Raw genomic sequence first — 23,594 nt, forward strand, 5'->3', positions numbered from 1 at the left:
AATCGCCCTGTCAATTAGTGATAGGTGTTGTCGTGCTGAATTACCTGTATTATCGACAGGTGACAAAACAAAGCGTAGTCACTGCTCACCGTTAGTGCTTGGTGTTCATCGGTCGACTGATTAGGTAGTCATTATCAGTATTATCGGCCATCGATTAGGCGGCCATTATTGGGTGACTGCTCTGCCACTGTTAGCCTGGCCCTCATTTTCATTAGGCGTTATTAGTTATTAGTCAGCTCGCTGATTGGGAATAAAATCGCCACTGCACAGGAGAGGATGAAGCATCAAGATGACATACCTGTATTATTAAATATATTTATTGTTTAGTTGAATTTTTTTCCCAAGCTGGGATTCTTTGTTGAGAATTGGAGTAAAACTGAATAATATAATTTTGAATCGAAGTAATAAAAATGTACAACCTGATAACGCTATCGTGATTTATTTTTGGGTAAAAACAGCGTTAAATTATCGCTGTCCGATACTTAGGCTAAATAAGGAGTGACATTATATTTTTATTTAATAATATATTATTTGTTAAAGTTTTTCAACCCATCTCTTGACTGTGAACTATATCTATAGTTGATACATAATACAATTATACAATTATTGTCCAAAATTAAAGCCTACTTTTGAAATACGACTCCATAATCTAAAGTAAAATTTAATGTTGGACCATTTAGTTATGTTTTATTTGTAAATAATGTAATATTTTATATTACATAACTAATTATTTTTAATAAGTGTATTACTACGGGTTTAAATATACGGTTCCATGATAACTCAACACAGTGACAATTCAACACACTTTTAAAAAGTGATATAAAGTCATTAGAAACGACGATATATTTTTTTTAACCTAACCTAACCTCACCTAACCTAACCTACCTAATCCAGTTAATAAAGTTTTTGTTTCATCACTTTCCATGACTTTATGTAACTTTTTAAAGATGTGATGCATTATCATTGTGATGATTTATCCGGTCACCAAATATACATAGTTTCATGTTGATAAAATATTCTTCCACGCAAAAGACAAGAATTTGAAGATGGGAAAGACTTGGTTCAAATTTTTAAATACATATCGTATAGTTGAGACCTTTAAAAAGAGATTAAAAGAAATATTTATATAAAAATAACGGAAAAAAACAATGCCTTTTCCGGCATTAATATAAGAAAAGTATTAGAATATAAATTATAAATATGTTTGCCTCTTGACTTTAGAAATCTTTCATTTCTACCAAGGATAATATTTATTCATATTTCCGAACACATTTTTGCAATTTTACTTGACTTCGCGACAATCGTAAATAATATAACATTTATGGAGCGATTAGATTTCTTTCGTGTGATATTTACGACAATGCGTATAATTTAAATATATTAATAAATGTAACACATTCACTATAGCTTTATCTCCGTCAATGAGCATGCACACACTACACTGCGAATTGTGTACAACGCGTACCGCGGATATACTTCATACTTTTGGTTTTAGTAGGATTTTAACCTGAACAGAGTGCCGACGCGCGCCACCTCCCGGACACACGGAGTAATTAACGGAGTAGCTGAATTTCAAACAAAAGTTCGAAATGTGTTGATTGATTTGCCACAGTGAATTTCTTGATGTGAGTTTGAAGTAAATAATAACAGAATTGATATTATGCAATCGATTTGAATTGTGACAGCTGATTTTCTTATCAAAGTTATTTGAAAATCGTGAGTTCTGTGATAAGTTGATTAACTTTGATACAGGTAAGTATTTTTTCTTCACAGTAAAAATTATGGTAAATCTTTCCATAACCGCCGCACTTAATATGCACAAATTATGGAAATTACACTTCGTTTCAATTTATTTACTAAAAGATAATTTTTTTATCATTAATTATTTTATATATTACCTATGTGAATATACTAGCGCAGACCCGTGAGAAATTAAAGAATTTTATAGCTGTGGGATTTGAAGCTGAAAGTATTCATGAAATATTAACATCAGGATCATTTGCCCTTCAATAACAAATATTGTCAATTTTCTTCATAATACAATTATATTTTTGTCAGTAGAGTGACGATCAGAAATTTACCTTTCGAATGAACACCGTTATAAATTATAAATTTTCATTAAAATTAAAAAAAAAATGATCATAAGTTGGCACCTACTTTATTGCTAGTCGGAATTATTCTTCAAACAATCTATTCCAATTTTGAAAATGACGCATAAATTCAAAGCAAGTTTGAATATATGTATATATACGAGAATAACTAACGTACATAACTAACGCACATCATCATAGACAACCAAAATTAGTACGTTTGATATTTGTTGTAGATGTGAAATGGTCTGGAAAGTACACACAATAATATTTTGAAGTTTTAGTTGGGTGTGTCGTGTAATAGTCTACTAAAAATTTCAGTTAATAAACAAAAAATATAAAATTTATCCTAACGTTTAATAAAAAACTATTATTCGGTGACCCACTGAATGATTTACATAATGCAACCGCAAATGGCGCGAAACGCCGCATGCAGTTGCTTCGCTCCTTTTCCGTAATTCGTGGCTCGGTTCGCGAATGTATCTACCATAACGTGTCGTGTTGTAGGTAGGTACTGTAAAAGTAAACAATTTTTTTTTCACTGGAACGCCAAGGTATTTACGATAAAATGCGTTGGCCCTGGAGATTATCGTACCAATTGGCATTTTGTGTAACGTAACGTAACGTAAGTGTAACGACGTAAAGCCAATGAATTGACAATTTGTTTAAAATTGAATTTACGTTTGTAGTTTGCAGGTTTTATAAAAAAATCATTAAATAGACAATCGCGTGAAATTCGTCTGATTGTTATCAAAAATGGTTAGTATGATACTTATTGCAGGAATTTTTTCAGACATGTATTTAAAGTGCAATAGAACTAAAAAAAATATGTATTTATAATAACATTATGCATTACTATTTTAATTTAATAAATTTTTTTCGAAAACCGGCAAAAATCGCTTGCTTGTTTTTCACCGATCAGACTAAAATTAATGCTAGAATAAAAAAATTGTAAACATTTTAATAGGTGCAATTTAAAATTCACTGTTTTTATCCTAGTATATCTGCTACATCACATTATAGACTATATTCACCTGTTCTGAATTATTTCCACCTTTTGTGAAATAACATGTGTTTTATTGTTCAGAAAAGTTACACTTGTGCATCAATTCAGGTGGAATGCTACAGTGGTATTGTAGACCATTTTTTAAGGTCCCCTTATCTTCCTTAAGAAGTTAACTTTTTTATATTAAAAAAAAAATATTTATCAAATTTAGTGATAAGCTTTTATTTGTTTTTTTTTTTTTTTTTTTTTTTTTTTTTTTTTTTTTTTTTTTTTTTTTTTTTTTTTAAACATACAACAAACGATGTTGTATTCCCAAGAGTTATTGAACTCATTAAGGGATCGCCAATTGGTAGTTTTCAAATAGAAGAGTAAAAAAAATTAAAAAAAGCGTTTTGTACAGAAAAATTAGATTAAAAATTAAAAATAACCAGCCCAACCCAATGTGCAGACACAATGTATGAAGAAAACATTTACAAAACATTTCACAGAAGCAACATACAGACACAACATATGAAGAATCACTTTACAGATATGTTACAAAAAAAATTGTCTTATAAGACTTTATGAATTTTTCTAATCACTCATTTGATTTATGTACTGTTGGTGTCAAAAAGTTGAAAAAGTATCCTCAATGATGGACTATATAAATGCATAAAAACAAAATCAGGAAAATACATTAAAAAGTACGGGGCCAAAAATAAACAGACCTAATACAAGATGTTTTACATTCAAAATACATGAGAAGATTATAAAAGCTCATCATCTCTGGATGATTCCCAAGTATTTAATTTATTCTTCTTCTACAATATTTAGGGTAAATCAGTTTGTTTGTTTTTTACCTAACACCATGAATTTACTTTTAGTTATTTTAATTTTTTTTTTTTTTTAATTTCAATTTATTTATATTTAATTATCCAGATTTTTCATTAAGTTCACTTTTAATTTTGGTAATTGAATCTCCAATATTATTTGCTGTAGTGTATAAGAGAGTGTCAACTGCAAAAAGTTTGATCGAACAGTACTTTACGCACTTCACTATGAAATAATTGTATGTAATAAAAAAGTGTTGGTACCAAAACAGATCCTTGAGGAACTCCAAGTTTTACTTGTTGATAGCATCTCCAATTTTGGACCTTTGTTTTCTATTTTTTAGTTAATCAATTAACCACTTCAGTTCATTGCCATCAATTCCTATGTTTTTCAATTTCATTTTTAGTTATCTCTGTCTACAGTTTCAAAAGAACGTTTAAAATTCAAGAACACTGCTATTATATTTTTATCTGTTTTCCAATCATTAGTTCCAGTTAATCGCATAATTTATTTCTGTTTCACAGGAATATTTATTTCTAAACCCAGATAGTTGTTTTACGAGAATGTTATGGATTCTAGTAGTGGTTCACATTCTGGTAATCCATTTATTGGTCAGAAGTCTTCGATTTTTTTCCCATGAACTATTTTGAGCACTGGTGTTATTATTGAAGATTTGAATGAAATGAATGCGGAAAAAATCTTTCTTTTTAAATGTGAAACCGCACAAGAGTCGAAACTGCTCCCAACCGTCCGGAGCTAGTGAGACTATGGCATCTCTATTAGGGTTATGTTGTGAGACTGAAGGTAAGGGGAATGCGATGGGGAAATTAGTGGAATTTTACCTGGCTATCTACATCTGTTCACCAAACATGGCCAAAGCCACGTGAAGCTAGTGAGACTATGACATCCCAAATCGGGGTATCTTGTGAGGCTGAAAGTAGTTGGGAGGGGAAAGGAATGGAGAAGAGGACGATGGGAAAGTACCTGGCTATGCAGATCTGGTCACCAAACACGGCCAAAGCCATTTCAAGCAACGTCTCAATTTTTGTGAATGGTGGTCTTACACCAGGGCGATACTGAGTGTATCTTCCTCGAAATGTTATTTTAAATGAATAATTTGTGAAATACACGCGCACGTTGGGATTCGAACCCGTGACATCCAGCTTGCTAGTCGAGAGCCTTACCCCTCGACCACGGAAGCCGTTAAACAGAGATTCCAACTAACCTGTCTTCTATATCTGGTAGTACGTCTTTGATTATGGCCATTGTAATTCCATCCGGCGATGATTTTGATTCCTTGTCTTAAGAGTACTTAATACCAATACGTTTTGAGAAATTTGCCCGAGTTCTCATGCGCTCTTATAATACATATCAAATGTTATTTATAATAACAGCTCGTGACCGGTTTCGCCTACTACCGTGAATAACCTTAGAGAGGTGAAACCAGGCAGTTATATTGTGGGCGGTGCTGTTCCTTTGCAAAACATATCCGGTAAATACTTTTACTTTCTGTTTCAAATCATATGCACTAAACCTTCATCATTATTTATATATTTTTTAATTCATACAAATTAAATCGGAATAATTCCGTATCATTTGTTCAGAATCAGAAATCACTTAATCGATAGATAATTTATCAATGTTTCTTATGGAAACTGAAAAGTCCTTTTTGAAATGTAATGAAACAAACAATCGATATTAAATATTAAATGTTAAATACGGAATCGAATACGTAACCATACAAGTAAAAATCAAATGCATGAAGTTACATACTTTTCAATAATTTTCAACGTTAATTGAATGAATCACAATGACTGATTTCCCACATTAAAATATTATCTTTATTTGTATTTAAATATATATACGATAAGAACAATGATACAACTAAATTAATCTATCAACAACGCACTCACTAGGTATTTTATGACGACAAATCACGATTATAAATTATATAAAAACACACTGGTTTTCTGTTTAATATACATGTTGATAAGCTGAATATATAGGTTGATTGTCGTATCGATAGCACGTGATTGTGAATAATCATTTTTGTTTATAATATCTGTTCACATGTGATAAGACATAAACACTTAAAAATAGAGGGGTAAATGGTATTCACGATCTTACATTCTGTTTATAGATGCATAATGTTATAAAAAATTAAAAAATGCGTTTCAATTATTGGATAAATTCCTTCACAAGCTGCCTCAACCATTACAGATTTCATAGTTTGCCGATACGTTTTTCCTCATAACATAAAAGGGCCTTACGGCAGCCTTGAGTATTACTGCTTGCTTGTTGAACGTATTCAAGATATTCTTTTTAAATTAACATCATTTGTTACCTTCGTCATCCACTCGCATCTTTTTATTATCTATCTATCCCACGTTGCGTTACTTTACTACAGTTTTCAGTCTTCTTTGGTACGGTATGGTCTATGTTCCCTTCTATGTGTATTTTAGTTTTAATATGTTATAATAATTAGTCGTAATAATATATGGAACTATAAGTAATCCATCTACGTTGAAAGAGGTTTACTTATACGATCCTGACAAGCATTATCGTGGGAGATCACATGCACTTTTTTATGCTCCAAAAACGAGAACTTCTCTCATGCACCAATCAACCGATGCTGCATTGGCCATATTATGACTATTGACATTTTCAAGGTCACTTACAGATAGTTTAGCAACTATCATTTAACGCGTAAAAAAAACATTTCAAATAGTAAAACTAACCCCGTGACCTTTTTATACTTCTACTTTACTGTATTTCCTTTCAACATTTTCTGGTTGTACATCCTAACGTAACACAATTATGTCACCTCTACCATATTTTTTGATACGGATTTTCTTTTTTAGTATTGTTTTAAATCATCAATGATACGGAGGTACTTCTACTACGTTTGTATATATTTTTTGTCATATTTCTCATTTACCATATCTTTATGTGTTCCACATCTGTAATCTCTAATATATCGGTGTACAACGGTTTTATGAAGACTGAAAAATAAATAAATCAGTACTGTAAATTTTATGTACATATTGATTGAAATCTTTTCTTCTTATACACAATGTAAGTTAATTTTACAATAAAACAGTCCACCCGGCTTGGCTTTGGGAAGTTGAATTTTTCACAAACAAATACAAATTTAATGTTTTTTCTGTCCAACAAAAAATAATCGGTTGAAATTGTAGGTGTCTCGATACAGACATTTTCATGAAAGAAGTAGGAAAATTTATTGCGCTTGCATTATTTTTTAACCTTATTTCTAAAGGTCCTGATTCCTGGTCTTGCTTATTCGAATAAAAATAATTGAATGAATCATCACCTCAATGATGCTGTAGAAATTTAACTTGCTAGGCTTGTATCTTATTATTAATTAACAGATGTGGAAAAATACTTATCTGTCAGGTCAATTCAGAATACGAAAAATAACGTAATGCGCGTAGAAAACGAAGGAAAATATTGGTTTACTAAACATGATTACCTGCAATTTAATTGGTGTAATTATTTAATGCGCAATATAAGGAAATTGGTATAAAATAACTAAATTCCCGAAAAAAAACTCTTGTCGTTTGATAGATTCCACTATCTTATCAAACGGATTGCAATATTTAGAGCACAAGCGTCAGGTAGGTTTGCTGTCCTTATTCTACTGGTGTTACAACTGGCGTCATTGATCCCTTCGGAACCGGCGCTTATTTGGGAAAGCATTGATGTATTATATTTGGATGATATTATGCTTTTTTACCTCTAACTGACCTCCAACTCTCCCAACGCTCTAACTAAAACTACTGGATTCGGTCTACGACCACCGCTTGTCGCTTTATAAATCATTTGACATTTGCCACATGAGAACGGGTCATTTCTACGACTCGTTCTTGAGTTCAACAGCTCGGTCGTGGAACGATTTTCCGGCCTTCGTCTTTCCTCCCTACTAACACTTGGATCTCTTCAAGACCCATGTTCACTCCTTCCTTTCCAGATTCAAACACAGACTAAAACAGAATCAACTGAGCTATACCAAAAAACATTTCATATATATAACTATACCAAAAAACATTTCATATATATAACTATACCAAAAAACACTTCATATATATATATATATATATATATATGTGTTATGGTTAAGGTTTTCACGGGTGTAAGATGTAGAATAATGTTCTCGGTTTACCCGCGTAAAGTAGTCCTTAAAAGGACTTTTTAATTTCTGACGTTTCGGACAGACCTCACTGTCCATCTTCAGAGGCCTTATGTCCTGAATTTCGTCTCAAACTGAACGCTTTCGCGTGTCTGTTCGGTCCGGAAGTCAAGACTTGTATCTTAAATATATTATTATTATTATTTCCTCAAAAAGACTCAGCATCATCAAAAAAGACATAGGTCCTCAGGGAAATTATTTTACTTGGGGTCTTTTCTATGCAGTTAACGTACAAAAAGAACGGTGAAAATTTCTCGGATGAACACAATTTCTGTTTTCAATTTTTTATAACAGGTTCAAGTTCGTTATTTTAAAAGTTGTAGAAAAAATATGAAATCTGATTAAATGATTTACTAGTTTCAAGAAACATGCAAAAAAACTATGGAAGGAAGATCTTTGATTACTGCTTGCTATAAATACAAATACTTGGTTTCAAAGAAACGTCTGATTCTGGTGGTACACGTGGTTCTGTTTCAAAATGTACCAAAGTTGTAACGATATTACATTGATAATTTTTTACTTAAAACCGAAATAAAGATTTAAATATTTGACATTCGTAAAAAGTTTATGGAAAGCTCAAGTGGCACAAGAGTTTCAATAAAAAACACATAGTAGTAGTAGTATATACTACCTATGTACTAAAAATATTAATTTCTTTTTACCAATAATGCAATAATTTTTTTCTTTCGTTGGAAATAGTTCTCCGAGACGTTGTTCTAATGACCACAGCATTACATTTATAATAAAACAACATAAGGCAACAAGTACGTGTTTTGCATCATGCGCATATAGCTGCACCTGCAACAAGTTTTCTTTGTTTAAGTATCAATATGTATGAATATATTGGACAGGGTTTATTATCAATTATCATTTTAATAATGATATTAAAATTCACTAAGTACCCTATGTACAGCCAGCTTCGCTAGAGCTCGCTGTCCTTCACACCTTTGGGTTAAAGATGATTGTTATTGAGACTTGCAAACCAGTCTGTCGTCTGCCATTGGCCAGTTTAGCCTTGGCCGGACCAAGCGTGATTTGCCTTTAGGCAAGACGCCTGTCCTTCACCCTGGGATCGACCTAAGATTGACCTCACACGAACGTGCCAACACATTTTTTTAAAATAATCTTTTATGAAATAATTTAATACGTACTATTGTGTACACAAAACTTCTGTACTTTTCATACAAAACTCTTTGTTGCTTATTTATGGCATACATTAAACAAATTATTTTAAGACAAGTAGTTGCATGTCTAATACCTACATTTAATAGTATTATCTTTTATTTTCATTTCTTATCGCAGATAAAGACTTTTCAGTACCCGTCTAAAACTTAATTTTTAAAAACTTATTTTACAACTATCGTTAAGAAAAATGTTGTTATTTATCTAATACTATTTAAAAAATGATATATTTTTCTTTTCATTAAGTTCTTATCTCTGATAATTTCTTTCTGTATAAGTGTTTTTACTGTTCTTAAAATTTATATTGTTTTATTTTTTTATTTAGCTAATGTATTTCTCGGGCGTCTCCGATTTCTTCCACCATTCACAACTGTTAAACTACATTAATTCTTTATTTGAACTTTACGTGAATATTTTTTTTATGTGAACACCGCACTAGAAGTCCCAACTGCTCCAAATTGTCTGAAGCCAGTAGGACTATGGCATCTTCAATTGGGGTATGTTGTGAGGCTGAAGTTAGTGGGAAGGGGGAGGAGATGGGAAGGAGGAAGGTGAGAGAGTACCTGGCTATTCAGATCTGGTCACCAAACACAGCTAAAGACATTTCAAGCAATGTTTCAATTCTGGATAGTGATCTTACACCAGGACGATACTGAGAGTATTTTCGACTCTGGAACGTGCCGCAAGTATACTACATATTATTTTAAATTAATAAATTGTGAAATAACACAAATTAATGAAATAAAATGTATTCGGGCACGTCGGGATTTGAACCCGCGAAACCTTTCGGCTTGCAAGTCGAGTGCCTTACCCCTCGACCACGGAGGACGTCATGAGATTAATCATTGGTAACTTAATTGGAACTTAATCTTATGATATTTCACAATATAATTATTATATTACAAAACTGTTTGTTTCCTTAACTTATATTAAAAAAATACTTACAGCATCAGTATTTTGTTTGTACTTTATGTCTATGACTTAAAGTTAATGAATGTAGGGAATAATTAAGCGAAGGAATGATTTGAAAATATCTGGTGCTAGTGGCACTGGATATTTTGTACATTAGATTACAGAGAGACCAATAGAGTTACACATGCCAACAAAGTATTCTACAAATATTCTCTGTAGGTGATTTGGAATTTAGGATAATTTAAACCGAACTATCCTAGTTTTAATACGGATGAGTTCTAAATTAGGAATCCACCGAGAAATTCGTTCAAGTATGTATCGGAGTCAATAAGCTCAAACTTCTTTAGTGTTTTTTTATGGACGTAAAAACAGATCATGGTAATATGTTAAGATTCAACTGAAAAGTCTATTTCAATAGATCGGCTGATTTTACTAATCAAACTGCCTTACTTTGCAGATTTAAGTGTTGGGAACTTTGTTAAAAGTAAAAGGTTCTACTTATAATTGTGTTTATATACGTTACAAATAAAATGTCTGGATTTAGCTACACTGTTCATTACCCGGGTAATACATTGGTTGGTAATTCTCTGGACCGAGAAGCTTGTTCCCTGTCAATTTCATCTCACAAGTAATTGTTACACTCTAGCGACATTTGTCGGACTCTGGAGTAAGCTTTATGACTAGCGCCATCTATCGCTTAAATACTCAACTTTATTACACAAACTAACCAACTGCTCTTTATCTTCAAATTTATCTAAAACGCACAAGCTTGGTGACACCGATAGGTCTGAACTCCAATTTCATGAATTTACATCCCGCTAAGGGTTTGACTGTCAAAGTAAGGCTACAAAATAGGGCTACACAATGTTTGCACAAATAAATGCGATTCACGTCGTAATAGAACCTTCGTGCATTGAGAGATGTGGGGAAACGCGAGTTAAAATCAAACGATTAATAAAGACAGATTTTGAAAATTTCATGAAATATTAAGCACAATGGTGTATGTAGCACGGTTTTGTTAGGTTAAAGAAAGTGTTAAAAACATTTTCCAATTGAGTTTACAATTTAGAGATTAGAGTTTACGAGGAGACCCTGATCCCTGGTTAACTTGTATTAACTACTGCAGCATTATGTCGGTAAGTTGTGTCATGTAATCACAATAAGACGGCAGCTTGAAAGGAGGTGCCGACGCAGTGTACCAATTAACTTCATCGTGATCTTTGCACACATCTAGCTAAGTACCTATCATTTTACTTGATCTTTTATACGTGCACATACTTGATGAATTAATCATGTATACCTTTCAAAACCCTATAATATTAATATTTATAATTTTGATGCTGACAATATTGGTGGTGGAATTCTATTATAATGATCTATTAAAACAATTCAAACCTTTATCCACTTTATTTATTTATGATCGCTACCGGTTTTAAACTACCACGGCCATCTTGGACTGCTACAATTTTTCCTTAAACTATGACTAACCATAACTAAACTAAACAGTATGTAAAATGATGATATAAAAATACGAATAAATATAACTTGCATAAAATCATTGTTTATTACCGATACCCAACTATTATTGTAATATATATATCTACCATAGTTTAAATAAAAGTGGTACCAGTCTGAAGATGGTCGTGATAGGTCGAAACTGGTAACGGTCATCAATCAAATATAAATAGAAGTTTTAACATGTTTTAATAAACTTAATTTATTCGTTTGTTCTTGTGCTTTTCAAGATGTTTCATTCCTGTATAAGAAAAACTCAAGGAACTAAGATTACCAACGTTAAAAGAAAAAAGAGAAAGGGGTGACTTATAGTTGCCCAAGCATCCAAGAAATCACAAACAAAAATGTAATTTTCCTTGAAAAATCAAAAAAAAAAAATTATAAAACATCTTTTGCAGCCAATCCTAGAAAAAACACTTACTTTCAAATAGAGTAGTGGATGCATGGAACAAACTTCCACAACATGTCACCAATTCTACCAATACAAACCAATTTAAAGCTCGATTGGATTAATAGTAACGTAATAAACCTAACTGATATAATTATTTTAAGATCTTAGGCACGAGCACATTCTCCTATAATGGTTCTAAATCAACATGTTATTTGAAAATTTCTCCTCGGTGAACATAAAATATAACTGATTTTGATAAATTTCGTGAGTCGTTCGTCTACATCTGTGTTTATTTCAACACGACTCTGGGTCTCACACGCTCGCGTATATTCTATTCAAATATTGCAGTTGGTATTTAATAATGTCAAATGCAACTAGGAAGTGTTGCTCGTTCTCTTGGAACTTTATCAAATGCGTATTACCAGGACAACTTAATCAGAAATGCCAGATTCGCAGAGATCAGATCGAGTAAGTTGCTTTAGACTCAAATGACGTAATTTGGTTAAAATACTCGTATTGATGAAGATGTGTGAATGTGTGTTTTCTCCATCACATCATATGTAATTCAACTATCCAATAATGCAGCTAAAATAGCCGCTCCTCATCTGTAGCTACGAATATGATTCATAATTAGCTGAGAATGGATTTCAACTTACATGAGGTTTTTTTTATTTTTTTTTATTTGGTACATTATTTTGTTATAATTTATGTTTTCCAGTAATGTAGGCCTCACTGGGTGGCTTGCCCGTGCTGAGGCCTTCATTTTATAATATGAAAATCTTATCTACATATTACATTTAAAGAGAAGATAGTAAATTTGAAAAGAAAATAATAAATTTAAAATTAAAAATAAAAATACATAATAATACATTTAAAATTAAAAAAATAATACAATGAAAATAATCTTGTGTGTTTGTGAGTGATGTGTGTTTATGTTGGTTTTGTGTGTTACGTGTAGGTTTTATTTTTATTTTATGCTATGACATTTTGGTAATATTGTCTTTTTTGTTGTTTAATCCATTTTGTAATTTTGTGTGTGAATTTATTTTTATTTTCCTCAATTTTAATTTCAATTTTTAGACTGTTGAAAGCTTTTATAGCATGGTATTGGTAGTGTCTTTGTCCAAATGTTGAATTTACTGTTGGAGTTTTAATGTTTTCTTTGTACGCTTGTCTAACTGGTCTGTTAGTGTTATTTTGTGTATGTTGAAATTTATTTTTTTTGTTAAAAATGTAGTTTAGTAGTGTTTTAACGTATAATTGGCGTATATCTAGTACGTCACAGCTGTTGAATATTTGGTCTGTATCGGTCAGTATAAGTATATAATATATATATATAATATATATAATATAAATATATAATATATATATATAGTACAATAGTATGCTATTATTAAATCTAAGTCTCTAATGCCAAGTCTCGGTTTTCTTCATAAAGCTTTAAAATTAGAGAAGATAGTCAGTTCCAAATCTTGCCGAAATGTGTTCCACTATTAGAAAGCGATACGCGGTGCGTGTATATACAGGATTCGATAGTATTAGTTTGTTATATTGCTATTGTTATAGATAGTGTTAACATTGGAGGTAAAAAAGTGGAACCTATTTTTTCACTTCACGTCCATCTAAATGCAATAAATACATCGATGATTTTCTAATCCGGGCTTCACTCAGTACGTGAATACTTGTTTAAAATTAAGCATGCTTTGGCTCCAGCAAAACAAATATTTGATTATTGAAGATAATATTAATAAATCTCAAACGAAAAATGCTAAACATAAAAAATCATAAAAATGATTCGGTCGTCACTAGGAATTGAACCCAGGACATCAGCCTTGCCGGGACTAAGCTCAATATTGTCTTAAATGATTAAATATTATAATTTTAGGTTTAACTTAATAAGTTATTCAACTGTAAAAATATTGAAAACAAATATTATTTACAATGCTAGGTTCCTTCCACATGGCACCACGCTGTTTGTGGAGGGCTTTATCAAAAATCAACTCGTGAATTAAACGCGCAAGAAATAAAATACGTTTTAAATGCATTTTTAAATACATTTTATTAATTAATGAATGCAAATCTTGGAAGCGGAAATTAACTCACTTCCCGACATCCGATGACAATCACGCGCATATACGCATTTCTCCGAAATTATATGATATTACAGCGTGTTTAATTTACGAAATAAATTTCGGTCCTTACCGATCGCCATTTGGCGAGGTTGTTAGCGCGGTTGACTCCAGACCCTAAACGTTAAAATATTTTTAACTTTTGAAAGATATTTTAAAATACAATGAATTAGTTTTTTACAGGTTGATTTTTTTGAACATCGCAATGACAGTTTGATTTTGCAAAAAAACTCGTTCCTCTATTAAAATCATAAACTAAACGTGTAGGATTGGTTTATGACACAGGCTTAGATCTATATACAGTTTAGAGAGCAACAAAAACTGATAACATGTGTGGTTATTGGCAAAAATTGAAAACTATTTCGCATTATGAGAATAAAGAGCTCACAGTGAAGACAATATCATACAATTACATATTATATCGCGAATAAAACAGATGACGGCTTATAAGCAGTGGCGGCTCGTGACTTTTGGGTCACTAGAGTGTTAATATTACAAAAAATGGCTTTATTGATGTTGTTGTAGCTGAAAACGATTTTTTTTTTTTTTTCGAAAAATTGATTTTTTGTATGAAGATTTTCAGGAATTCCGTGCGGCGCACGGCTATACTGAAATTTCCTGAAAATCTTCATACAAAAAATCGATTTTCAAAAAAAAAAATAAAAAATCGTTTTCAGCTATAACAACATCAGAAATGCCATTTTTTATAATATTAGCACTCTAGTACACCCAAAAGTCACGAGCCGCCACTGCTTATAAGGACAGGATATTCAGGCTTTACTTTGTATTCGCATAATCAATGCATATTTATTACGTCGCTCTCAGCTCAGAAGAACAAGGTTTTGTTTGGATTCAACAATCTTATGAACTGCTTCTGCATCATGCCCACTGGCATTGGCCAGTGGGTGAGGCTTCTAGCACGATTCAGCCCCAGTCTGTTGCCGACCTGATCACCTCAATTTCCCCAAGGATATTTCTACATAAATACAAGGTTTAATAAACGAACCAAAAAACAAAATAATAAAAACCCAAACAAAGATTCTTTCGGACGGTAAAAAAAGATGATTTTTTTAACATTATAGAATTAAAAATATAATTTTCGGTTGTGACTCCGTCTGTAACTGGATGGACAGATTATGAGAGGTGAAAGAGATAGGATAGGGGAAGGTTTGGGAGACACCGGCTTTTCAGATCGGGCAACGAAACATACCTAGTTTTCTAGTTTGGTAATTTATTTTCATCACACATGGTATAGAGAAATCATTTTAAAGAGTGCACGAATGTGTTTGTGCAGACCGACAGGGGTTCAAATTAGCTAGCAATAGTTTGCAACACCAGTCCCTTCTTACCCCGCAGTAGTCCTACGAACAGTACACCACTATATAAGCAAGAATCTCTTTAAAATGATTCTGCTGTAGCTCTTTTTATCTCTATCATCGACAGAAATCGGTTTCCCATCCATGCGCTGAATTTTTCGAAAATTTGTATTAAATTTAGTCCTACGAGCATTTCTCATACGTCGCATTATCGTGACTTTCGTTTGGTCCAATATTACAGAGTGCGTATCTAATTGGCCATGAAAACAAATTTGTGTAATGAAATTAAAAAAAATTACAACCGGTTCTATTTTCCTTACGCAAAAGATTAGGCACAAAAGAGAACAAGGATTGCTACAAAATTTTATCATTACGACCTAACCAAGACATGGGTAACCGGTGACCGCAATCAAATTTATACATTTATTTAGTAAATAAAATGGTGGTTTGACAAAAAAGAAACACTTTTCTACGCTTTGAGAATTTATTTATGGAATAAATAACGTCATCGTCGTAACAAAGCGATTATGACATTAATGATTCAAATTTATTTATTTATTATTGCCATTGCGTGTCCTTAAAGCGACGGAAGTTATTATTTTTAAACATGTACCAAAGTTGAATCAATCAATAAATACACACGACCAAACAGTTACAATTGAACGTTGTTTGCCTTATATATGTTTGTACCTTTATTAACTTTTAATAGTTTACTAATAACAGTGCTGTGTTCAGGATTACTGAAACGTGTCTGTAATACAAATGAAATGAAATAATTGCTTCTATTTGAAATTCACTACAAGAACTGGTTAGTTTAGAAATATTACCGCTAATGTTCGGTTAGCTGAATATTTACAGTGATATTTAACTAGCCGTATTTGATGAATTCGCAATTAATCGATAATACTTAACTGACACAATAAATAATAGATTCAACTAAAAAACTGATTTCAAGGTTCTCCTCTCCTTAGTATTTCCTAAAAATGTCTGTAAACGTCCTTCCTTCTTAGTCGGAAGAGTTTTTTTGTTACTAGCCTTTGAATTTTGCAATTGAGTCTGTCAGCGAGTGGTTTTTTTGTAAAGTTTGAATATTTTTTTCTTAAAAGAATCAAAACATATCATAGAAGTTCAAATGGTAGGCTACTTACGATATACTGCCATCTCAGGAGGCGCATGTTGGGAAGAAAAACACCAATAGGTACAGGAAATGTGAGAAGGATTTTGTGACTCCAATTCACCTACGATGCCCATGTCCCGCCCTGATGGGAACAGGCTCAGATACATAGGAAGGACTCATGGTGGAACAAGGAACATAGTCAAATATCGAATGAACACCCTGATGAACTTTATCAAAGGGCACAATGAGCCCATGGCCTGAGTGCTCAGATGAGGCGAAAAATGAACAAAAAAACATGACAAAAATATAGGGTTAAAATATTAGATTTTTTAATCCATCTTACTTAATGTTGAGGACGCAATTTTTTAAAATCGCGTAGACGAATACCTAATTTTAGATATATACCAAATAAAATATATATTTTTTTAACATTTATTACACCACAAATTTCCACCCACGATCTACGTCATTCAGTGTATTGTGTGATCGAATTATCACTAAATTGGCTGAATTGTTATTTTTCAGATGTCCAGAAGATGACGTGATCGCCCGTACTCCCAAGTCCACAGTGCAATGTCGGCTGTAGTGACCCCGTCTCCTAGGAGGTCAATAAAGCTAGAATCACCCGATCATGCAAGGACTCAAAACTTCAACAAGAGTGACGCGGAAGTGACTCCCAATGCCACTCCAAAAAGAAGTCGAAAAATCGGCCCGACAAATCCAAGCACATGTCCCAAAGCTTGGGATCAAGACTGTAATAATTCCAAGATTGATAAAAATATAAGCAATAACATATCACGTAGGAAATACTCTTCGTCAGATGAAGAGAAAAGTGTACTTATTACATCACTTAGTGCTTCGTCGGAAGAAGGATCTCAAACCTTTACAAAGGATCTTCCGGAAGACAACAACAGGACTTCCTGTAAATATATTATAGTTCCTGAAGACATCGGTGACGAAAGAAAGAAATGCTCGCAGTATGATCATCTGCTATCGCCTGTGTCCACTGCGTGCCAAAGTTTGGACGATGACTCTATTTCGATAGATATAATAAGAAATATCAAGAGAAGACAAAAGGAGAAGAGACCTTATATTAAGTTCTTGTGTCCCCCATACTTCATCTTAGCAGCCAGCTTGCTTGAGGTTAGTTGGTCTTCAAAAATAATCAGCATTGTCGAGTACCCAAGGTTTACCGTATCATTGAGTTTTGTATTTTTTATTTTGTTCTTGTAACTTATTTACTCAATATCTTTACTATTGGTAACGTGAAGTTATATTTTTTCTCGATAATTCATGGCACAACTACGAAGAAAACTTGTAAAGTAATAGACTTCCATATTAATACTTTGAGTAAGGCATGTCGAAATGGAAAATGTTCATTGTTCACCCTACTTAAAAGTGCGCTTCACGCCAGAAGATGAAATTAATTTTCCCATGTTTTATAGACAGTAATCATGATTAAATAACTGATTAGTATAAATCTCGTAACGTAGGTAATAATTACTAGATATTTAAATTTTCCAGTAAATCACGACAATGCATGACCTTTTTATGGCCTTGACTCAATATCAGCATTTCTCATTGTTCTACCGCCATCAAGGCCACCGAAGGTAAAGGTGCTACTAAACCACTTGAGAGAAGCTACAGATTTTTATTCTCTTTCAGATAAGCATCTTTGTGTGGGGGGGTGAGGATGCTGAGAGAGTATTGGTATACTCTCCCCACCACCGTTACCAGGTGTGGAGATTTATGTCGTATATGCTTCTTCATTCTGGAGGCATTCATCTTACTCTCAACATAATTATACAGGTAAATTACTTTTCTTTAATATGTAATTTATATTATTCTGTTACAGACCGATCGGTGATCTTCCATTTACAGTACACTCTTGTCATGCTATTCTGTGCTAGATCATTATGGCTTGGAAACTTATCACATCTTTTAATATTACTCATCGCACATCATGACCGTCACCTTGAAATGGTTCAATGCAGTTCAGAGTAATATTTATTTATTTTATAGAGTTGTTCTTTCTTTTACCGTCAAGGCATTACCGTTGAATTAAACAAAATCTACTAAACATTAAGTATGAGTTTTAGCGAAAAAAATACGAGCAATTTTATTATTAGCACGAAATGTTTGTCAAGGTCGGTCGAACAAGTAACAAATCGTGTAAGTTTATAAATACAACGTTTTGCAGGCAATCGTTTTCAAGTTTCTCATAGTCCATTTAATATTCATAACCTTCGGCTTGGTTATTTACGGATGCAAAAGTTAAGATCTCCCTTGGAATAAATGTGAGAGAAAGCAACCTTGGAAATGTGAAAAAATCAGCGGTCGAGATAAAAGCGTAATCAACAACAGGCTGCACACAATTTAACAATTTAATCCCAAATTACTTCCGCTTTACGGTGTTGATAGGATACAGATCAGGAGAGTAAAAAGGTGCACGAATCGCGGACATATGCATCTTGCGAACTCAGAGCTTGATACACACAGAGTGTCATGAATATGATCGGAGTACAAATCAAGCGTACAGAGCTTTCTTCGCCCCCCGGACTAAGCAGTGCCTTGCAGAATTTTGCAGAGGTAAGGGTACATGATTTGATGCGTCACAGAGTAGTCAGAATCCCAGAACACTCTCGTCCAAGATGTAGTCCAATGGCGCGTCCCTATCCCTACATCATAGATGTGGAGTTTCCCTAAAACCACAGCAATACAAGTACTAAATTTACAACTTTCACAGAATTGTATAAAAGAAACGCCTTCAAATTTATAAAAACTATTTCATCAATAAAATTCACTCCTTAGATAGCATAAGCAATAGATTCAAAACAAAGGGTCTAATAGCCATCCCAATGCTAAGAACGACCACGGCTCAGCCGATGGTATAATACGAGTACATTATTGTCCAAAAACAAAATTAAGGTAAATGAAGCTATGAAATATGAACAATTCAAAAAGCAAATAAATTCCCTGAAATTGGATAATGATATATTGTACCCATAATATACGTTTGCTTAATTTATATAATCTGGCATTGAAAAAAAACTTTGGCTAATGTCAAAATACTAATTCTTTAAAATTGTGTATATTGACTTATGTCTGCAGTTAATTTGAATAATGAATTATGTTTGTAGTTAAGGCGATGCACTACGTCGTGTAATATTTTAAATCGAGCCGCTATCAATAACACCCCTTACGTAGATGGCGATAAGGTTTAAATTCCCGCTTAACACCATCCGCCTGTTTTGATTTATGCAAGAAAAAAACTTGGCCAAAAAGTGCCTCTTATTTTATTTTGTGGATGTTCAGGCATAAATATTTTTTTTTTTTCGATCATTTTTTAAATAACTTAATTTGCCACACTATACAATTAAATCATAATCAAAAATGAGTTCATAAGTAGGAGATTTTGAACTTCGAAGCAGTTTTCATAGGCCTTATTATTTTCTGGGTTTATTAAAAGACTTACTCGCAGTATTTAATTAAAGCATCTGAAACATTTCTAGGCGACCAAATTTTCAAACCAAAAACACATGATTTTGCATTTCTACCTAGTGCATCGCCTTAATTTGAATATTGAATTATATTCGTAGTTAATTTGAATATTGAATGATGATAATTTGTATGTTTAATTACGTTTTTTGATAATTAATTAGTCTATTGAGGTGATTTTCTCACGTAAACGGCGCTATATAAATATTTATATATATAAATATATATATATTTATAAACACGAGCTCCTGGAGTTCACCTTATGGAGTAGTACAATAATTAGGAAAAAAAATTTTTTTTCATATTGTTATATGTAATTTGAAATCTTGCATTATTTTTTAATAAATGATATAAATAAAAAATAAATAAATTGGCTGAAAATAATAGAGAATAAGGTTTTATTTTTTTTAAAGAAAGATTAACATTTCCGGGTTACGAATAACCTGAGAATAGTTGAAAATCTCATTCAACCACCACAGTAAGCGGAAATTTTTTCTTGTGTTGTGATGGAGAACTTAGCCAGCCGAGGAATTGAACACACTACGTCTGGGTGGGAACCAAACGCGATGCCAACTCAGCCACTGACCGGTCAAATAAATAAACCGTTTAAATAAATACATTATTCTTATACATTTATTTGAAAAAAAACAGGGTCACATCACGGGAGCAAGGGCAAGAAATTTTCCGCTCTGCTACGGATGTCGTTATTTTAACATTATGTTTTTTAGCGCAGAAATAGTTTTTTGTTTTTAAATCTGGAGGTTGTCAAAGTTACTTCAAAACTATCAGCTTGCAGAATTTTGTATTTGTGTGATTTAATTATTAAAATTGATTGTTTGTTGTTGTTCTGCAGACGCTCCTGGCCACGCCCCTAGAGCTGGAGCAGGGTTCGTGGCGCTGCGCCGCGGTGTATCTGGGCGGAGGACTCGCGGGGGCGCTGGGCGCATCCGTACTGCAGCCCTCCCTCTACATGGTGGGTGCCTCGGCCGGGGTGTACGCCCTGCTCATGTCGCATCTCGCTAATGTCATATTGGTGAGTAACAAATCATTTCAATTGTTACCTAGACCAAGGGAAAATAAGATAACAAATTTATTAATTTTAAATTATCTGGTTTGCGTGTGGTCATAGAAAATGTTAAACATTTTATTAACTTAATATCGATCTAAACATATTGTTTATTTACAGACCTTGTATATACATATTACTTGTCCTCCACGCTAGGAGTTCACATATGTTGTGAAGGACACTTTAAAAACAGAAGGGTTAAACTTTGTTAAAATGTTGGTTTGGTAAGAAGGTTAGGTTAGGTTAGAATGTTTTTTGTTTTTCTGCAATGGTTGTTTTGTGACTCTTCTATTTTGTCATGAAAACATTACTTGTACATTATTCATTGCTTCAACGGACATTCCTTGTAAATCCGTCATACACGGTAAATGAACGTGCAATATATCATCACGTAATGTGAAAATTGGATTTTATGATTTTTCAACATCGTGGTAATAAGAGATTGTTAATAAATTTAAATATTTGTGTACTTGTGTGATTAATAACCCATTTCCCATTCATTTATTTGTAACTATTTCACCTTTTTGTAGAGATTCAGCCAGCTTCACTACCGCATCTTCCGCATCTTCTCGGTGGCGATCCTGGCTGTGTCGGACATCGCATTCTCGGTGGCACACTACTGGGCGGCTGGGGGCGCGGGGCCCCGCATCGGCTGGGCGGCACACTGCGCGGGTGCTGCCGCTGGGGCTACTCTGGGGGTGCTCGTGTACACAGGTAAGGACTTATCCTAACTCGGGCGGGATTTATCCAATCTGCGGAAGTAGACATCAATCCGGAATACGAGGTGCAGGAGGCAAGTGCCCGTGTCAAACCACCATCGAACTTCAGAAACTACCACTAAATTACACCATTTCTGGGCATGCCAAGAGACGTATCTACGCACCTTATTTTGCTTTAGGTTTTCATACCGGTTTAAGAGATTTCGAAGCTTTTTGTTAGATTTTTTTCAACAGTACAAACTTAACTAAATTGATAACATGTTGCTCACGATGGAATTAATGTTTTAAGTTTGTAAAAAGTTAGGATTGAAGAATTTATTTCCAGAAAAGGCTGTGAAAAAAATAATAATGCCAAAGCTCTCCATTTGAGAGTTTCAACTGATTGAGAACAGTTTTGAATATTGCATAAATCATGAAATGAAATTTTATTTAGGATTCGGCTCTTTACAAATTATCCAATTATTATTATTATTATTATGGTATAAATTAATAAATTGTGTTATCCATTGTTTAAAAGTTGTAAAACTCCCAGAGTTTGGGTAGAACATGAACCTAAGCTTTTGATTTTGGTGTGTTTTGGTTTGCGGAGGGATTTTTTTAACAATAACCACATTATAAAAAAAATATTTTTATAACAAAGAAAAAAAGTGTCAGGAAATAAACAATTGGAATGTTTTAACTATCCACATTCAACAATTATTTCCGTATGTAAACGATAAATAATTAGTTTATACTACTCGTTCTCAATCATCATTAGCAGGATATTAGATTAACGGTTTGAAAACAGAAATTTATCGTAATCATGATTTTTAATATTTTAATATTTGAAACTGTTATTTCGTGGTGGAATTCCATTATAAATATATATAAAGAACACAATTTTAAACTTTTTTCCACTTGTTTTTTATTTGACCGTGACCGTTTACTGTTTTTGGTTTTTTTCAGGTTGCGACCAGGATAGGACCTACATAAAGGTGGCAAGATGGACGTCATTCGTATTAATAATCATTGGAGTAATTGCATCTGTCATTTGCAATATATTCTTCGTTAAAATATCTTAACAATTCTGTGATAAATCTGTCTTAATCTCGTAGAAAATAAAATACCTTAAAATAACGTAGTATTTCAATGAAATATTTTTATTAGTTACGAAGACTGACGGAAATGTATTTAATTATTCAAATAACTAATGACTTGTGTTGTATATGAATATGTTTACATTCGAGGACATTCTAGTTGTGCTTTTGTCAATAAATTGTAATTTGCCAAAATAAATAACTAAATGGTAGATAATATTATTATATACTGATTCTTGTATTAATATGTGTTGTTAAACTATACAACTAATACGCAGCTGTGTAGATGTATATTTAAATGTTTATAAATATAAATCTGTTTTATAAAGTTGTGTTTCTCTTCACTTGTTCAAGAAAGCAGTGATCACTCGCAAATAAAATATTAAAGTGCATATTTTCGTTAAAAAATGGTTTGACTGCAATTATTTTGATTAATTTCTTAACTAGATTCATGAACTCTTTCGATTTAGAACTAATAATTATTACTACGTAAGAATGTGTTATAGAACAACAAAGAATCCTTTTCTTATTGGCATAACAAGCCAACCCGTGATTGTTTT

At 32.8% G+C, this 23,594-nt stretch overlaps 1 protein-coding gene across 2 annotated transcripts; it reads left to right on the plus strand.

The window, feature by feature from the left end:
* The first annotated feature begins 1,506 nt into the window (after window positions 1-1,506).
* On the plus strand, window positions 1,507-23,242 carry LOC149421900 (rhomboid-related protein 2-like). 2 transcript variants are annotated; one of them, XM_089634593.1, is made up of 6 exons: window positions 1,507-1,625; window positions 17,201-17,818; window positions 18,341-18,484; window positions 21,027-21,206; window positions 21,770-21,953; window positions 22,904-23,242. In XM_089634593.1, exons 2-6 carry the CDS (start codon window positions 17,249-17,251, stop codon window positions 23,017-23,019), a joined length of 1,194 nt encoding a protein of 397 aa, XP_089490719.1. In that variant the 5' UTR covers window positions 1,507-1,625; window positions 17,201-17,248; the 3' UTR covers window positions 23,020-23,242. The 2 variants fall into 2 exon arrangements, with proteins under 2 accessions (XP_089490719.1, XP_089490720.1); XM_089634594.1 differs by having other exon boundaries at window positions 1,621-1,752.
* The last annotated feature ends 352 nt before the right edge of the window (window positions 23,243-23,594 follow it).

The sequence above is a fragment of the Hesperophylax consimilis genome, chromosome 8 (assembly GCF_061612785.1).
Source record: "Hesperophylax consimilis isolate HC1 chromosome 8, BYU_Hcon_1.0, whole genome shotgun sequence".
NCBI classification, from domain to species: domain Eukaryota; kingdom Metazoa; phylum Arthropoda; class Insecta; order Trichoptera; family Limnephilidae; genus Hesperophylax; species Hesperophylax consimilis.

Bases quoted from the DNA above. Each gene is read 5' to 3' on its own strand.
- LOC149421900 (XM_089634593.1), top strand. From the start codon at position 17,249: ATGTCGGCTGTAGTGACCCCGTCTCCTAGGAGGTCAATAAAGCTAGAA. The intron at 21,207-21,769 runs GTGAGTAACAAA...ACCTTTTTGTAG, and splicing joins ATCTCGCTAATGTCATATTG to AGATTCAGCCAGCTTCACTA. The intron at 21,954-22,903 runs GTAAGGACTTAT...GGTTTTTTTCAG, and splicing joins GGGGGTGCTCGTGTACACAG to GTTGCGACCAGGATAGGACC.